At 35.9% G+C, this 15,931-nt stretch overlaps 1 protein-coding gene across 4 annotated transcripts in view; it reads right to left on the bottom strand.

The window, feature by feature from the left end:
• COL24A1 (collagen type XXIV alpha 1 chain) overlaps positions 1–15,931 on the bottom strand; it is a 313,443-nt gene that overhangs the window by 232,200 nt on the left and 65,312 nt on the right. For all 4 annotated transcript variants that reach the window (XM_031465514.2, XM_064493377.1, XM_064493376.1 and 1 more), the window contains 4 exons: positions 13,062–13,106; positions 8,404–8,457; positions 7,175–7,219; positions 2,263–2,316 (listed from right to left, as the gene is read on the bottom strand). In XM_031465514.2, the coding sequence (XP_031321374.2) occupies positions 2,263–2,316; positions 7,175–7,219; positions 8,404–8,457; positions 13,062–13,106 (198 nt within the window). The remainder of the gene's footprint in view (positions 1–2,262; positions 2,317–7,174; positions 7,220–8,403; positions 8,458–13,061; positions 13,107–15,931) is intronic.

The following is a 15,931-nucleotide window of genomic DNA, read 5'->3' as shown; positions in this document are numbered from 1 at the left end:
AGGATCATTCTGTGCCTAGATCCCACCTAACCTATGGATTCCGGGTCATGTAAGCAGCAGTAAGTAGGTCATAGGGCTTAAGCACTCCGTCTTTGGAGCCAGAATATCTATGTTCAAATCCTGGCTCTGCTCTTACTACCTGTATACAGTCTTAGGTAAGTCCTTCTCTCTGTGCGCCTCATTGTCTTCATCTATAGTGAGACTACTGATAGTATCTTGCTGGGTGTTGTGAACGTGAAAGGAGTTAATTCATACGAAATGTTTGCATAATGCCTTGTACATATATAACCATTCGATAAATCATTTGCTATTATCATTATCATCATTTATTTAAAAATTCCTCATTTTAAAGCCAGTTTGAGTTAGGGCTTTCTGTCACTTGCAGTCCAAAGCATACTAATTGATCAAATCCCTTGAGACCTACAATCATTTTTTATAAGCCTTAGAGACTAAGAAATCTGTCAGAATCTTGTAGCTTGGAATTTCTGTATATACAGGTAAGTTCACAGATATCACTGGTTGAAGTAATCCATTTACTTTCAGCTCAACAGTGCTTAATACTCATCTAATGTCTCTATCAAAAGGAGCCCAAAGATGAGTTATAGGATTCATTTCATGAGGATTTTATACATCTTTACATAATATAGCTGGGCATTTAAGAAATATGATCATTATTTTCTAAACTTTAGTAGTTTCAGAAAACCTAAGGATATAGAAGTATTTTTTCATATATATATATGCATACGTATATTATTAACTTCGAGAAAGGACTTTTTCTTTGCATTTGTTTTCAGGAGTGATTAGCACTGTATTATTTTCGTTCATTTTTCTCTACTTAAATGTTTCATAACATAATAACAACACCTAGTTAGCTATATCATTCATGGTTTTAATGAGAATTTTGAAGTAGCCAAATAATGGTAGGCACACTATCACAGAACGTTCTTATATGTATGATTTGAGACAGTCGATACTTTCACATAAACTGATCAAAATGAGTGAGTATGATTATAGGCACTGGGTTTATTGATGGTCACTGTTAACACTGGGATCCTTAAACCCAAGATGACGACATTTCGCCAGGACACGTAACTTTGGTTTAGTTATTACATCAGTTGCTAGAAATAAATCCATGCCAAAGGGTCAGGAAAGGACAGGATCACAAGCAGCAGAGTAATTAACAATGTAAACTGTATACACATTCCTTTGGGCCAATAAGAAGGAGTTCAATTCTTTGCACTACAGATTAGAAATGTCATCTGTAAGTCTGCTGTATCACGTGGCAGTTAAGTGGCTGAGTTGTGCGATCACACTGAAGATAGTTTTTTGATGTGAAAGAAATGACTTGTATGCTTACTAAGGGAGTAGCTTCACCTCACCTCACCAAAGGAGACTGATTTTGATTGCATTATAGCACATTTAAGCTCTGAATATTTCTTCTCTGTGAGGGCATTCACAAGTAATTATAAGAAGATATGATTTAATTCACTCACTCAAAAAAAAGTCTATACATCTGAAATACTCATCTAGCAAAGAATAATCTAAATTTACTTTCATGTGCAAAAATTAGTTTCCAGAAATAAATTTTTGCCTGAACAAGCACTTGTATAATATAGTTAAATACTAAATTCTGAATATGATTCCCTGCTTTCAAACCTGAGAAAATGCTAATATTGTTCGATTCTAATTTTTTGAATATTGACAGTGAAAATGAAGAAATGCAAATAGAAATCACTGAACTGCATATGGCACTGAAATCTAGATATGATGAAGCTGGAATGTCAGAACTCTGTATGCATCTTGATTCATTTTTATAAGTAGAACAAACCGTTTTGCAAAGGTTCTATCTTTATTCTCAAGTACCTACATTTATGAACAACTATCTTCCGTTATTAAATTAAACAAAATATATATCGTCTGAGGCTTATTTACTACACATTGTAAAATACAAGCCCTGTCAAGAGCTTATACTCAAAGATCAATTACAAAATAAAATTTTCATAATTTGATAATTTCAATTTGTGCTTTTCAAGTGTAAATTTAAAATAGCTAACCATAAATACTTATATAACCTTACTTCCTTAAAACAAAACCCAGTAAAATTCAAGACAGTCTAATTATATTCCTGGTAGGTTATTTTTCTTAAAGCTGGATTGTTTCACTCAATTAGATTACCTGCCTGACATCTGGGTTTATGACTCTTGTTATACTTTATCTTCAGTATATCACTTTAGAAATAACATTTGAAGGAAACAGACTTACTCTTTCCCCTTCCAGTCCCAGTTGTCCTACTTCTCCAGGAGAGCCAATGAAACCCTTAAAGTAAGCAAATAATCTTTATATTATTTCACTTAAATATTCACCCCATAAATAATTCTACATAGAGACACTTAAAGTTTGTTCATAGTAATATAAAATTATAAGGCTTAACAGTATGAATAACTTCCCTCACCTTATTGCTTTTCTTCTAGAAGTTATAGATCAATCTTTTCATTAAAAAAAAAAATGAGTAGGGAACATAAGACATGGTGGCTAACAAAAACCAACAAGTGCCAATTCTTTTCTGCACTGAATTTACAGAGGGCAGAAAATGTATACAATTAACGAAAATGTAAGGCAGAACGGAGGTATCCAAAGAAGTATGGAGGAGGAAGAGATTCATTCCAATGTGGAAGAGGTGACGGCAAAGAAAGTTGCAAAGGAGACTGCCATTTGGGAGAGGTCTGTGGAATAGATAAAAATCTTGATGAGCAGAGGCTAGAGAAAGAACACTCCAAGTAGAACCACAGCAAGCAGAGACAAGATAGAGAGGACTCAGGGAGCATTTGTAAATGGTTAACTGACAGCTTCTTATATGTAAGATGCTTTGGAGAAGAGCAGACCCACTGTGCCTTCATGGAGAGTCCCTCTGGTCTGAGAAACAAGGGGTACATACAAATAGCAATGCAAAGTACTTTGCCCTAACATATTTCAGTTGTATCTCACAAGGGGCAAAAAGTAACCTATTTCATCAATTTAATAAATAAAGTCTACAGTAGTTTGAAGAATAGATTAAGGAGAGCCTTTAAATTTCAGGCTAAAATTTGTAGTCTTTATATTTTAGACAACTGGAAGCTACTGGACTTCAGGGGAGTGTGGTACTGCCCTAATGTTAAGCTGTTTTTCTAAAATATTAATCTGTAGACAGGATACAGAATACACCTGAGACAGGAAACACTGAATGTAGGAAAGCTTGTTAGAAGGTTATTTCAATGGTCCAAATGAGTCTGGATCACTGATTCACAAAACATTATTTTAGTACCCACTGTGTGTCAGGAACTGGGATTATAAAAAATGAATATGAAAATCAGTGCTTCCAAGAAGTTCACAGTTCATTAGGAAAATGAGTCATACAAATAATTGTAGTATCATATGATAATTAAGACATGATTCTGTGATATGTGGTATGATAAATACAAGATACAACAGAAACTCTGAAGGCAGAATGACCAACTTGGCCTAGAAGTAAGATTTAGGAAAGCTTTACAGAGGTGGCAACATTTGAGCTGAGTCTTGAAGGAAAGGAAAGGCATTTTATGCAGGGCTAACAATTTGCCATCAATCAGTCAATCAATTGATAGAAATAAAATGACATGGCATTTTTGTAGAATTGCAAATAGTTCTCTGTGACTGGTAGGCAAGAAGTAGGGTTACAAAGATAGCAGTGGCCACATATAAAAAGTCTTTAATGTAATGATAGAAAGTTTGAAATTTATACTGACTCATCAAAAAAATGTAGGCATAGTTTTGATATAATCAAATTTAAAGTTTATAAAATTCACTTGGATTACAGTGGTTCTCCAGTCTCTCTATCTCTAAGGACTGAGGCAAAGATGATTCTAAGGTTTACATTGGATTGATAGCAAATGGTAACTACCGACAGAAATTTGGAAAACAAATAGGACAGCTGAGTTTAGTAGAAGAGGATGAGTTCTGTCAGTCATTTGGGATTGTGGTGACGATGAGGCATTCAAATGTAATTGTCTTTGCAGAGAACTGGAGACGTGAACTCACAGAAAGAGCTCATAGAGCAAGGGAAGTTTTGAAGGGCAGGTGGGTCAGAAGCCTTATGGGTGGATTTGTGGTACTAATTTACAGCCTTGGTTTCCACTGGGATGGATAGGAAGATGTACCCTAGGATTCCCTTGGACTCAAGGTCATGTACGTAACAATTTGGAGATGGCCCCAGCCAATTTACCATTGGTATGAGCCCAGTGGGTCAAGAGATCTGTATTCTGCTGGTATGAACATTTAGCAGCTATTTTTGTGTCTTCAATGGGACTGCAGGATGTAATTGGCCATACTGAAGTTAACAAAATTTACTCAACAGGCTTTGAATGATAGCAATCAGGTCATTAGCCTATTGAATTCTGAGGTCTCTCAGATGAGAAAAGCAGTGTTGCAAAGCCACATGGCACTTTACATTCTTATAGCATCCCAGGGAGGCCTCTATGCCATAATTCAAACTGAATGCTATGTTTTCATACCCAATGAATCCTCTAACATAACACGTTTAATGAATCACGTGAAAAATCAGATTTCTGCCTTCCTAGTCTTGACAATCTCTTCAAAAACTGGTTTGGCATAGGAAGTTCTTGGCTTAAATATTTACTTAGAACTCTATTAATGCTATTAGGTATACTGTTTGTATTTTGCCTGTTTTACAAGATTATTGTTTGTTGTTTTACTAAATGGGTGACTCATCCTCCAGAAAAAATAATGATCACTAGGTGACTTAAAGCAGTTGACCAGATATATATTTCTATATGAGACAATGATTGTAATAGTGTAACTCTAGATATGGGAAGAAAACAAGAGGGAATTTTTTCCTGGACGATGACAGACTTGTAAGATAGGTGGTCCAGAGGCTTTGGGCTACTGTTAATAACGGCACATTGAGTAGCCTATCAACGAAACCCTGTCTTGACCTAGGAATAAGCACCCCTAGTGCCACAGGGCAAAATAGCCATGAAATGCCTCCCAGACCATGGTCAAGTTTATGACCATGAGGGATCCCTGCCAACTAAAAACTTGGCATTTCCCATCTGCCCCTCCAACAATTAAATTACAATCACAAGCTGCTGTAGCCACTGACCTTCAGCACACCCTAAAAGGAGTTCAGGGTGGAGACAAGGAATGAGGCACTCTGTGCTCTCAGGAAAACTGGCAGAACAGGCCTTATGATAGTAAGATATTTTCAGAAGATTTTATAAGCCCAGATTCTTCATCTCCCCGTATCTAGAAAAGTACTAAAATCATTAATGGAGTCTTCTGCTCCTCATGACTACCAGTAACCTTCTGCAAAAATGTGTGCTTGATTGCATGGATCGCCCTTCACCAAAATCACATTTATACTCACCTTCCTTCCCCGCTTCCTCTTCAGAGCAGTTACTCAGAGCTAGCTGAAATGCTGTTTCCAGGGCTCTAGTCCTCATTTTGCCCCAAGTAAAACTTAACTCACAATTCTCACATTGTGTGATTTTATTTCAGTCAACAAGTTAATGTTCTAAAGTCCACATTTGAGACCCTTTGTGAATGTGACACCTAGAGAAATAGCTCTCCTGAATCTTCCCGCACTCCCAACGGAAAATTTTAAAAAAATAAATCAATCAAAAAGATTAGTTATTTAAAAAATGCTTTTATGAATTTGGCCTTCAAAACCTTAAAAAAAAAACTTAAAAAGGGTTACAATCAGGACAATAATTTTCAATACAAGTGAAAAAGCAACCAAAGGATGTGTAATATAGTACAAAAATGACACAAAGAAGAGCTTAGAAAAGTGACAGGCATTCACGGAAGCAAGATGAGAAAACGCAGTAAGAGAAAACTGTGCAGTGACAACTAACAGGTGTTGGAGCTCAGCTCCCGTGCGGAAGAAACTCCCAAATTCCAATAATCATGGTAGACACTGCATTGAAAGTGCATGCCGTGTGCACTTTAAGAATGTTAATTAAGCTCGGGTAATGCTCACAACTACCTAAAAGGTAAGTTTCATTATCACCTTTTAATAAGATGAGTGAAGCACAGAAGGGTTGAGTAACATCTAAAGTAACCAAGCTACTGAAGAAAAGGTTAAGGAAAACAAAAACAAAAACAAAAACAAAAACAAACCAGGCCTGTCTAACTCCAAAACCCATGTTCTTGCCCATTAATCTCTTTTCTGAATCCAAGTCAATATGTGTTTCCGGGCAGTTTTTAATTAAAAAAATACATGACTTCCCCCCACTGTATTTTCACTTAATGTGAGGGCAGCGACAGCACGGGATAATGGAAGAGTGCTGAGCTAAAGGTGAGATATACCTGTTCTCCTATTTCACAAGACTGATAGCAAAATAAAAGGAGAAAATACATATGAAGTATTTGAAATGTTTAAGATTTTTTTTAATTAAGGCATCATTATAGCATATATTGCTCGAATACTTTTTGTTTTCCTTATTTCAAAAAGGTATTTTAGCTAATATAAGGCACGGATGTAGATTCTGGAAAATAACAGGCTATTAAAAATTGAGAACTTTAAAGACAAAATTTTTAGCTTATTTTTACTAATTTTTCCTAGAACCAGCTTTGATTTTCATTTGTGGCACACTACGTAACACACCACAGTAAGCTTTTTTTTTTTTTTTTAACTCCCTCAATGATTAAAAGTGGCTAACAACTCCTTTAACAGTTGGAAATTTAATGGTATATTCTTGATATAAGTTTATTCCCTTCTCTGCAGATATTTCTTTACCCCAAATAGTTTTGGTATTATTATCTCAGCCTTGAACTAACATGAATTTTTTTGCATCTTCGTGTTTCTTTCATCACAAATTCTTAGGTCTATACATATTCACATGTAAACACTACTACAAATGTTTATAGAGCATATTTCTAACACATCAGACATTTTGCTAGAAGCTAGCAAAATAGTATAAATGATGTAGGAACTATCAAAGGATGATGTAAAACCTACCAACATAAACCTGCTTTCTGTGGCCTTAACGGCGAAAATATCTGTTAAATAAATGTACTTCTTTCTAGGCTAAACCCGCATTACATTCAAAATTCCTATGACAGTGTGAAAATACCTATTCTGTATACTTCATTCTACTTCTATGTGAGCATACTTAACGAAATGATGAAAATGCTTACTTACTCGTACACCTTTAGGACCTGGATTGCCTTCTGGTCCAGCTAAACCCTAGTGTGAACAAACGGCATCATCGTCATACTACAGTACTTTTTAAAGAGTTGTTGATAAATCGGTTAATTAAAAGGGCATATAAAACGGTATCAGTTTCACAAGTATAAACTTCAGAACTCTATATGCTTAGCGAAGATTATACACATTCAAGGAAGGAAGTTTAGAATTTCAAAACCAAAAGAGGCACTGTATATAATATATACAGAAATATATTTTCAAGGCCCAAATAAAGTAGATTAACACATTGTCAGACACAAAATTTTTAACTTACTTCTCATTGGAAAACTGTTCTTTTGAAACACTTCTAATCAACTATCTAAAATATATTCCAACTTTAAAAAACACATTTTTAACTTCAGATCAATGTCCATATGTTTGAGTATTTATATTTTATACTTTTCAGGTAACACTAATCATTGTTTGGTGGTAAGACTCATATAGTGCCCTACATGTATTTTTAAAGGCTTTAAAAATGAAATTTTTTAACAATAGATTATTTTTTTGGCATTTTTAGTTCCCTAATTTTTGAGAATAAAAAGATATTTGATATAAATGTAGTTTTCCAGCATGCTAAATGAATAATTAATTTCAAGAGTAAGTAATCAATTCATAAAAGCCTAAGAAAGAAAATTTGTTCTCTTATCAGTCTACATGAAGTAGCTAGAGAAAGCTAGACACTTGAGAGAAATAAATGTGAAGTGATTAAATTTTCAGAACAGCATACAAAGACTTGAATCCAGTTCAGATAAAAGTACGCAGACAGTGGTATATGTAGCACTGCCAACTGTGTCCCAAGCTTTTATAATTTGTATTATTAAAAAGCGTTGCTTATCACACAGAGTCTTAACTCTTACCATTGCTTCACTACAGTCAGTGGCAGTACTGTAAAGTCAGCAGCAGGGCTGCGGTAACATTTATTAGCCCACTGGGCATTCTAATTTAGAAGGCTCTACTGTATAAAGCATCAAACCTGTTAAAACACTGCACTCCCATTTTAAACAAAATTTTCTGCAGTAAAACTTTTGAAGGATTTTTCCAATTTTGTCAAAATTATTTTGCTACAATTCATTATTTAATAAAAATAAACCGATTATCATTTGAACATTAACTCTTGAAATCATAACGTACAATGTATTAACCAAGAGAACATAAAAGGAGAAGTATAAATATAGTTACCTCACCTGCCTGCCAGGGTAACCACGTGAACCAATATTACCAGTGAATCCTGGAATTCCCTAAAAGGAAAAAAATAATTAAACAATACAAAAAAGTCAAAAGAAGCCCAAGGGAACAAATTTGGTGCATTCATAATACTCAAATTTGGAAAGAGTTTTTCCCACATAAAAATGCTACAGGTTCTGCACATGGCTTATGTGATTGAAATAATCTATTTGAAATAAAAATGAAATAAAATTGCTAAATAAAAATAAATAAAACTGTTAGACTAGGGACCCAAATGAGACACTGATTATTAATAACGATAAATCTAAGGTGAATAAATCCAGTGCTGCATAAATTTTCAAAAACATTAATTCTTGAGAACAAGTTGGTACATTTCTTAATAACCAGTATCTTTTTGGATTGAATTCCTTCTTGTCTCAGTCATCCTGCAATTCTCAGCTGTCTGACATGAGCCTTCGAAGACAAAAAGGGGCAGTGAACTTCAAAACCAACCTCTCCTTCCTTGCTATAAGAATAAGTTAACTATAGGAAGTCTGATTAAGTAAATGGATATTAAGTGGTAAACACCTGCATCGTGACGTAGGTCTACCTAAAAATACGCATCGCAATTTTGGATAGGAAACTCATTTTGAATTGACAATTGTTTTTTCTTTCTTATTCTTTCTTTCTTCTTCTTCTTTTTTTTTTTTTTTTTTTCCAGGGGGAAGGTAATTAGGTGCTTATTTATTTTCAGAGGAGGTACTAGGGATTGAACCCAGGACCTTGTGTATGCTAAGCATGGGATCTACCACTTGAGCTGTACCCTTCCCCCTTGAATTGACAACTTTGTATTCCTGATTTAAAACAAAGTTTGCTCAATCAAGAAAGGCTAATATATGGAGACGCAAAGGCCTAAGAAAAGAAATTTGCTGCAGAACTGTGTGGAAAAGTACGAAGAAATACCTTCACTTTTTTTTTTTTTTTTTTTTTTTTTACTTTCTTCCACTGATACATCATTCATACATTCATTCATTCAGTTTATTCAGAGTTTAGGACTATTAAGTAATTTGTGAACCAAGGAAATGCCAGAAGAATGTATGCTGAGCTGTCTTTACTTAACCTCCAATGGTGACATTTCATAGATTCTTTATTATGTAAAATTCATTCCCTGTTGATTGCTTGTAAAGGAGATAATAAAAGGCACTGGCCCTTTGCCTCTCTGCTCTGAATTATACAGAAGAGTGTTACCTCCAGTTTAAGTATGAAAACGCTATAAAATTCCTAAAATTTGGAAAATCTAGAGAAAAAACACAGCAAATAAAAGGCAAATTGAGGATCATGGTTGAGTTTTTGCCTTCCATGCTGTTAGACTTATAAGTTCCCGATATGTCTTTCTCTCCGCTTTTCTCAGAATCCATCTCTCAGTTTTGTTCTCTCTCATTTCTCTCCCTTCTCTTCCCCTTCCTTCCCTTGCTCCAACAATTACCATTTACTGAGCACTTTTTTATGTGCCAATCGCTATGCCAAGCACTTTTCATCTACTTTCACCTATGAGATAGACAGCATTTTCCTCATTCTACATTTGAAGAAACTAAGATACAGAGAAGTTACAAAGAAACTAAGATACAGAGAAGTTACAAAACTTGCCCAAAGACGGCACAGGGAGTAAGCAGCAGATTTGGGATAGGAACCTAGACAATCTGACAGAAGTTGTCACGTATGTGAATGCACACATGCACACACACACACATATATGCACACATACACACGTATACATTCAGACACATATATGACAGTAAACAATTTAACAGAATGTTGAATAAACAGTGGCCTTCTGAGAATCACAGAAAATTCTCATCTACATGTACAGAGATTATATCCTATGAATTTCAGAAGCCGTATTTATATATATTACCTCATTAATATTATATGTAATATATATATTATTCTTATAATAACATTTACTGAGCACCTGTCATGTGCCAGGCACTATTTCAGGTATATTGTTTAATCTGCTCCAGCCCTATAAGGTAGATATCATTATCCCTATTTTACAGATGAGAAATGAGACATACAGCATTTATCACCAGTGGAAAGTTAACTCGGCTAGTAAATAGGAAGCCAGAATTTAAATCAGCAAGTCTAATTCCAGAGACCACCATTCAAGGCTGCCTCCCTAGTGCAGGCTTAAAGTGCAAATAACTTCCACTAGGACTCCAGGGAAAGCCCTCTAATTATGAGATTTGTTTCTGTCTATTTACAACTGCTTCTTCAATTCCCCATCCAATTTTGAAACACACAGGCCTATATCCAGATATCCACAAAACCTTACACTTGGGATGCCAATAGAAAGGAGTTTTTGCTCTGTAGGTCACTACCTTGCCAACGCCAAACACCACCCCTTTCATTTGTTTCCTAGCCAAATCGGTCATTGGACCTCAATTAAAAAGTGTTCTAAGACATAAATAAAGTCTGATTTTCAATGGATTTTCATAGACGGTGTTAAGACAACATGTAGAGATATAACACATTCCAGCTGCACAGAGAAATACACAAAAGGACTCCACTCCATGACTGAGTCCCTCTCTGCTGGAATGCAGTAGCAGTAAACAAAGTAAACAAGACATGAGGGTAGTCTTATGTGGCATAAACATATTCTAAGCCAACCACACCCTAAAATCACTTGGACAACCACAGAAGCTCAAAAGAAACTCAAAACCAACATTACAACTTAATTCACTCTGCATTTAAAAATGACTTTAAAAAGAAAAAGGCTCACTAACCTCTGCAGATTGAATGGAGGAATTTAGACACAAGTTATATCTCTACCCCTGGAAGAAACAGGAACAGTAAATCTGCCCCAATCCCACTTCTCATTTCAAGAATCAAAGTCTGAGTCAGACTTCACGAGAGCCCCAGCTTAGCCACCATGGGGCGTCCCCATACCTTAGCTTCTCATTAGTAAAACAAAATAATATCTAGGTCACAGGAGAAAACAGAATAATGTGTAAAAATATATTTAAGGTGGGGGTAACTGCAGCAATTCTTAGCATTGCTGGGCATTAAATCAGTTAACATATGGAAATATTCAATAAGTAACTATACTGCTGGAAGTTCCAGTTAACAGTAGTACAGTTGGGCAACTCATAAGCACTCAGTAAACAACAGCTCTCATTACTAGAGCTTGCATGAGATGATATAATTATTTTTCCAAATGTTTGTTGGCCAATTTATAGATATTTATAAATTTTCCAGAAGTGAATGTCTCCTAGTCAATTAGTTATGTGCCTCTTAATGTCCCTAGTGTTTCCGCAGTTAAAATGCAAAATGCTTTTAGTTGTTCCTCAGAGTTATCACCAATTTTGCCTTTTTTTTTTCTGGAAAGAAATAAAAAGAAAGCAAGAACTGACTGCAAAATACTTTTTCCAACCTTTAGAATTGATTTTAGATTCTTCTCAAATCACATCACCCTCAGAACAGTGACGTGTACACTAACAGCATCAGGCTGTCGAGCAGTTGCGGAGACCCGGTCAGCACAGGCAGATGGTCAGTTTTTCACTTACTTGTGATGTGTCAGGCTTTCTTCATTGGAATCCACACATTTCTGCCAAAACAGTATTCTAGGAATTTTTTTTCCCTCTCCAGGAGCTAATCCCTCCTGCCCTTCTGATTTTTTTTCCCATAAATGCTCAAATGCTTTTCAGCACTTGTTTGATCTTCAGGAAACTGGGACTGTACTTGCTACAGATACACACATCACTTTGCTTGCCATGTCTACTAATTAGTAATCTTGAAAAATTGTGCCTCAGGAACTGAACAGAGTTTACTGTCCTTCTTAGCATAAATTAAAGAGAAAATTGGCTTTATTTCTTCACTTATCTTTCCCTTAGGGATAATCCATCACTTTTCTTTCTGGAGCTCCCTTTAGGGCTTCCCGAGGCTCTCTGCTAAATCTCCAATAACGGTATTTTTCACCCTAGTTAGTATCAAATCCCCTACCCTCTTCACTGATTCACTCATACTGGCCTAGTACACATTGTATTGAAAACAAGAGATATGGCTTTATTCTTTCCTGCAACATAATTATTTTCAGGTGGGAGAGAGAAGGAATAACATGATCAATAACTAAATAGTTCCCAAACTTTTGACTTTTTAAATACGTGTGTATGAATAGGATGGACAATAGACAGCATACGTGCCATTCTAATTCGGATTGTTATTAAAATCTACTTGCATTCCCTCTTGCAAAGGTAGGGACCTAACAGCTATGAATAGGCTTTGGAGAGCAGGCAAGCCCCTGAAACTTAAAAAAAACAAACAAATCAGGTGTGTTTGTGTGTACATGCGTGTGTGCATGTCAGTGCATGAACTGTGCATGGATAATCTGGGGAAACGGTTGTTCACAGCATTTATGAGATCCTCACAGGGGCTGGTGAACCACAGAAGTTTAAGAACTGCTGGTATGGAGCATGTTAGGCAGATATTGAAAGTCAGTCTCAGGTATGAAAAAAAAAACTATGATAATCAATTAAAAGTCTGTCCTGTACTAAACAGAGTAAAAAATTACTGAGAAGAAAAACTGAAAGAACGACTGGGGAAAAATCATCTCTCAGTGGAGTTCCCGACTGTGTCTTTTTCACTGGAGAAGATGTAAGTGCTGTAAAGGAAGAATACTTACTTGTTCACCTCTGAGTCCTGGGGGCCCTGGATAGCCTTTGAGACCCTGCAAGGGTGAAGGTGAAGACATGCTGTGAAAAGTAAACCCATTTGAGCCAAACAACTAAATAACGGTTCTCAGTTGTCTTTTACGTTCGGTTTTCTCATCAATACAAATGTAATTCTTACTAATCTATTTCTTATTAAATTTAATCCCTTTAAATAAAATTTTAATTTTTATTACAGAATAAATTTCCTATTAATAATTCTTAATTTATCTGGAGTGTTATTTAAATGATTTGCTATTATTTAACTAAAACGGTAGCACAGTAGTAAGTAAAAATAGCATCTTTTATAAAAGGCTGGTATCTAGCAATGGATCTGCTAAATTCTAAGGAAGCTTTTTTAAAGTTGGTTTGAGTCCATTGATGCTGAAAAAAATGCTCTCAGCTATAATCTGTTTCCATTTTTTTATAAAAGGCTGGTATCTAGCAATGGATCTGCTAAATTCTGCTGGAGTTCTTTAAAAGTTGGTTTTAGTTCATTAACGCTGAAAAAATTGCCCTCCGTCATAATCTGTTTGTAATTATTGAAAAACTGGGCCATATTCAGGCAGTTTCTCTAATGTAAGTTACTGTCATAACACTTCATGAATAAACTAAGACAAATGAAAGAGATTGCTCACAGGTCCATCAAAAGGGGTTTTATAAAACTAAGAAATTAGTACCAAATGTTATATGTCAATCACACCTCAATTAAAAAAAATCAGGAACAAAAATTTTCCAAACAAGAATCAAAATCAAATCTTAATCTCTATAATTAGCACCCAAAGATATAAAAAATATAATATGCTTTATCCACTAGAAAGATCTTCTATGAGCACACAGAAGGAACCTCAAAGAAAGGACAGGAAGAAAGGACACTTTGAAGCTTACTTGTACAGCTCGAATCAATAATTAGTAAACTAACCTGCTGATACTAGAATTTGGCCTACATAAGAGAATATGAAAAAGTTCCTTTTTAAAAGAAACTCTTAGGATTTTAAGCAAGTCTCAAAAACCTGAAGTAAATTATAGCTTACAAATATCAAAAACTTCAAATTAATATACGGCAAACTGAATATAAATGTTTGAGCTTTCAGGATATAGAGTAATGGAGTGAAGAGTCATTCAGGATTAATTATTGAGGGTTTATCAACTCAAATTAATGAATTAGAGAAAGAAATGATGCTCTGATTAGACAATAGGGAAATCAGAAAGGTTGCTATTTGAAAAATAAGAAAATGATTTAAGGGGCTTTAGAGATGATAAACTTAAAAGTAAAACATTTAAGTAAGAGAGGCCTTTTGGGAACCAGAGAGAAGACTGGAAAACATAAGAAAGGAAGTTTGGAGACAAACATTTTTGTGTAATCTGTAATGTTATATGTGAGCACATTAGTAACAAGGGATAACAGAAGGAAAAAAGCAGGAGGGCAGAGGAAAAGACCTGTCCTCTGGGAGCTCTGTTCTTTCGTGACTAGGCTCTTACAGATCAGCAAGTGGCCGTGAGAAAGAAGAGGGCAAAAAGAAGGAAGGAACAAAGAAACCTCACTGAGCTATGTGCCGGACCTCATGCCAGCCACGTCCAAATACCTGACCTAATTCTATGGCAATCCCGTGAAGAAGGCCTCTTTCCCGTTTTTACAGATAAGAAAACTAAGCTCTGAGAAATAATTTGACCAAAGTCATGTGGGTAGTAAGATGGAATCACGCTGGCTTGATAGACTTATCAAGAATTGAGTAACCTGCCCTTCTATTTCCTTTATATGCCTACATTTGTCTGACTCAAACGTGGGCTGTCCTCATTCTCATCAAATGTTCCAGCACTAATTATAGATGACCAAGATAAATCAACACGCCATATTTCATAAATCATGGTATTCTCAAAGTTACATTTACCAATAGCATGTAGTAACCCACAATTTCACTGAGTTTCCACTTTTTTTTTAAAGATAGCTGAAGATCAGCCTAATTACAAAATATGAGACATATTGTTCTCAGCTTTCCAAAAGTTACACAAAGCTAAGTCTTTTCACTTTTAATAACGGGAAATAAGAAAGGTCCTCAGCACTAAGACAGTGGTGGTGGCTCCCTGGGACGAGGCAGCAGCCCCAGGATGGAAGCTGTAAGCCTGCAGGAGAGCGTCAGGGAGAGGAGGAGTGAGGAGCCAGGGGAGAGGCACACAGGTAGACAAACTCTCTGCCATCGGCCTATTACTTTTTTTTTTTTAAAGTACGTGTCCATATATTTACTTCCTTATCTTTATTTCTGTAAACCCTCGAGTCTAGCTACGTGCTTCCCTTTCTCTATCTGATTCTCTGACCAGAGTTTCTTCCCTCCCCAGTCCATGGGGAAAGAGAAGGCTGTGGTGGTACAATTCTTTAGCTTACTTTCCTGAAGCACTTTATAACCATGAACTAGACATGCTGATCGTAATGTCTTCCATATGTACAGTTCCCTTTGAAGGGATTCTTCCTCAGCCAGAGACTCTGATAAGAAGGCAGCACCGAACAGTCATGATCTTTTCTTCATGAGCTCACTCCTGCTCCACTGCAGCCGCAGGAGACGGCACTTGATCTAACGGAAGCCAACACAAAGTCTGGCCAGTAGCCTGAGGTCACTTGGAATGAAGAGTTCTGCCTAAATAGGGACAAACAGGGCCAACCAAATTCTTTTTAAAATTAAGTTTAACTAGAAGGGAGGGAAGGGAAAGGAAAGGGAAGGAAAGAAAAGGAAAGAGAAGGAAAAGAAAAAGAAAAAGAAAGGAAGGGAGGAAAAGAGGGAGGGAAAGAAAGAAAGAAAAAGAGAGGGAGAAAGAGAAAGAAAGAGCCAAAGAGTGAGAGAAAGAAAGA

The sequence above is a fragment of the Camelus dromedarius genome, chromosome 14 (assembly GCF_036321535.1).
Source record: "Camelus dromedarius isolate mCamDro1 chromosome 14, mCamDro1.pat, whole genome shotgun sequence".
NCBI lineage: Eukaryota > Metazoa > Chordata > Mammalia > Artiodactyla > Camelidae > Camelus > Camelus dromedarius.
The sequence above is the reverse complement of the archived record's forward strand: the minus strand, read 5'-3'. Positions and strand labels throughout refer to the sequence as shown.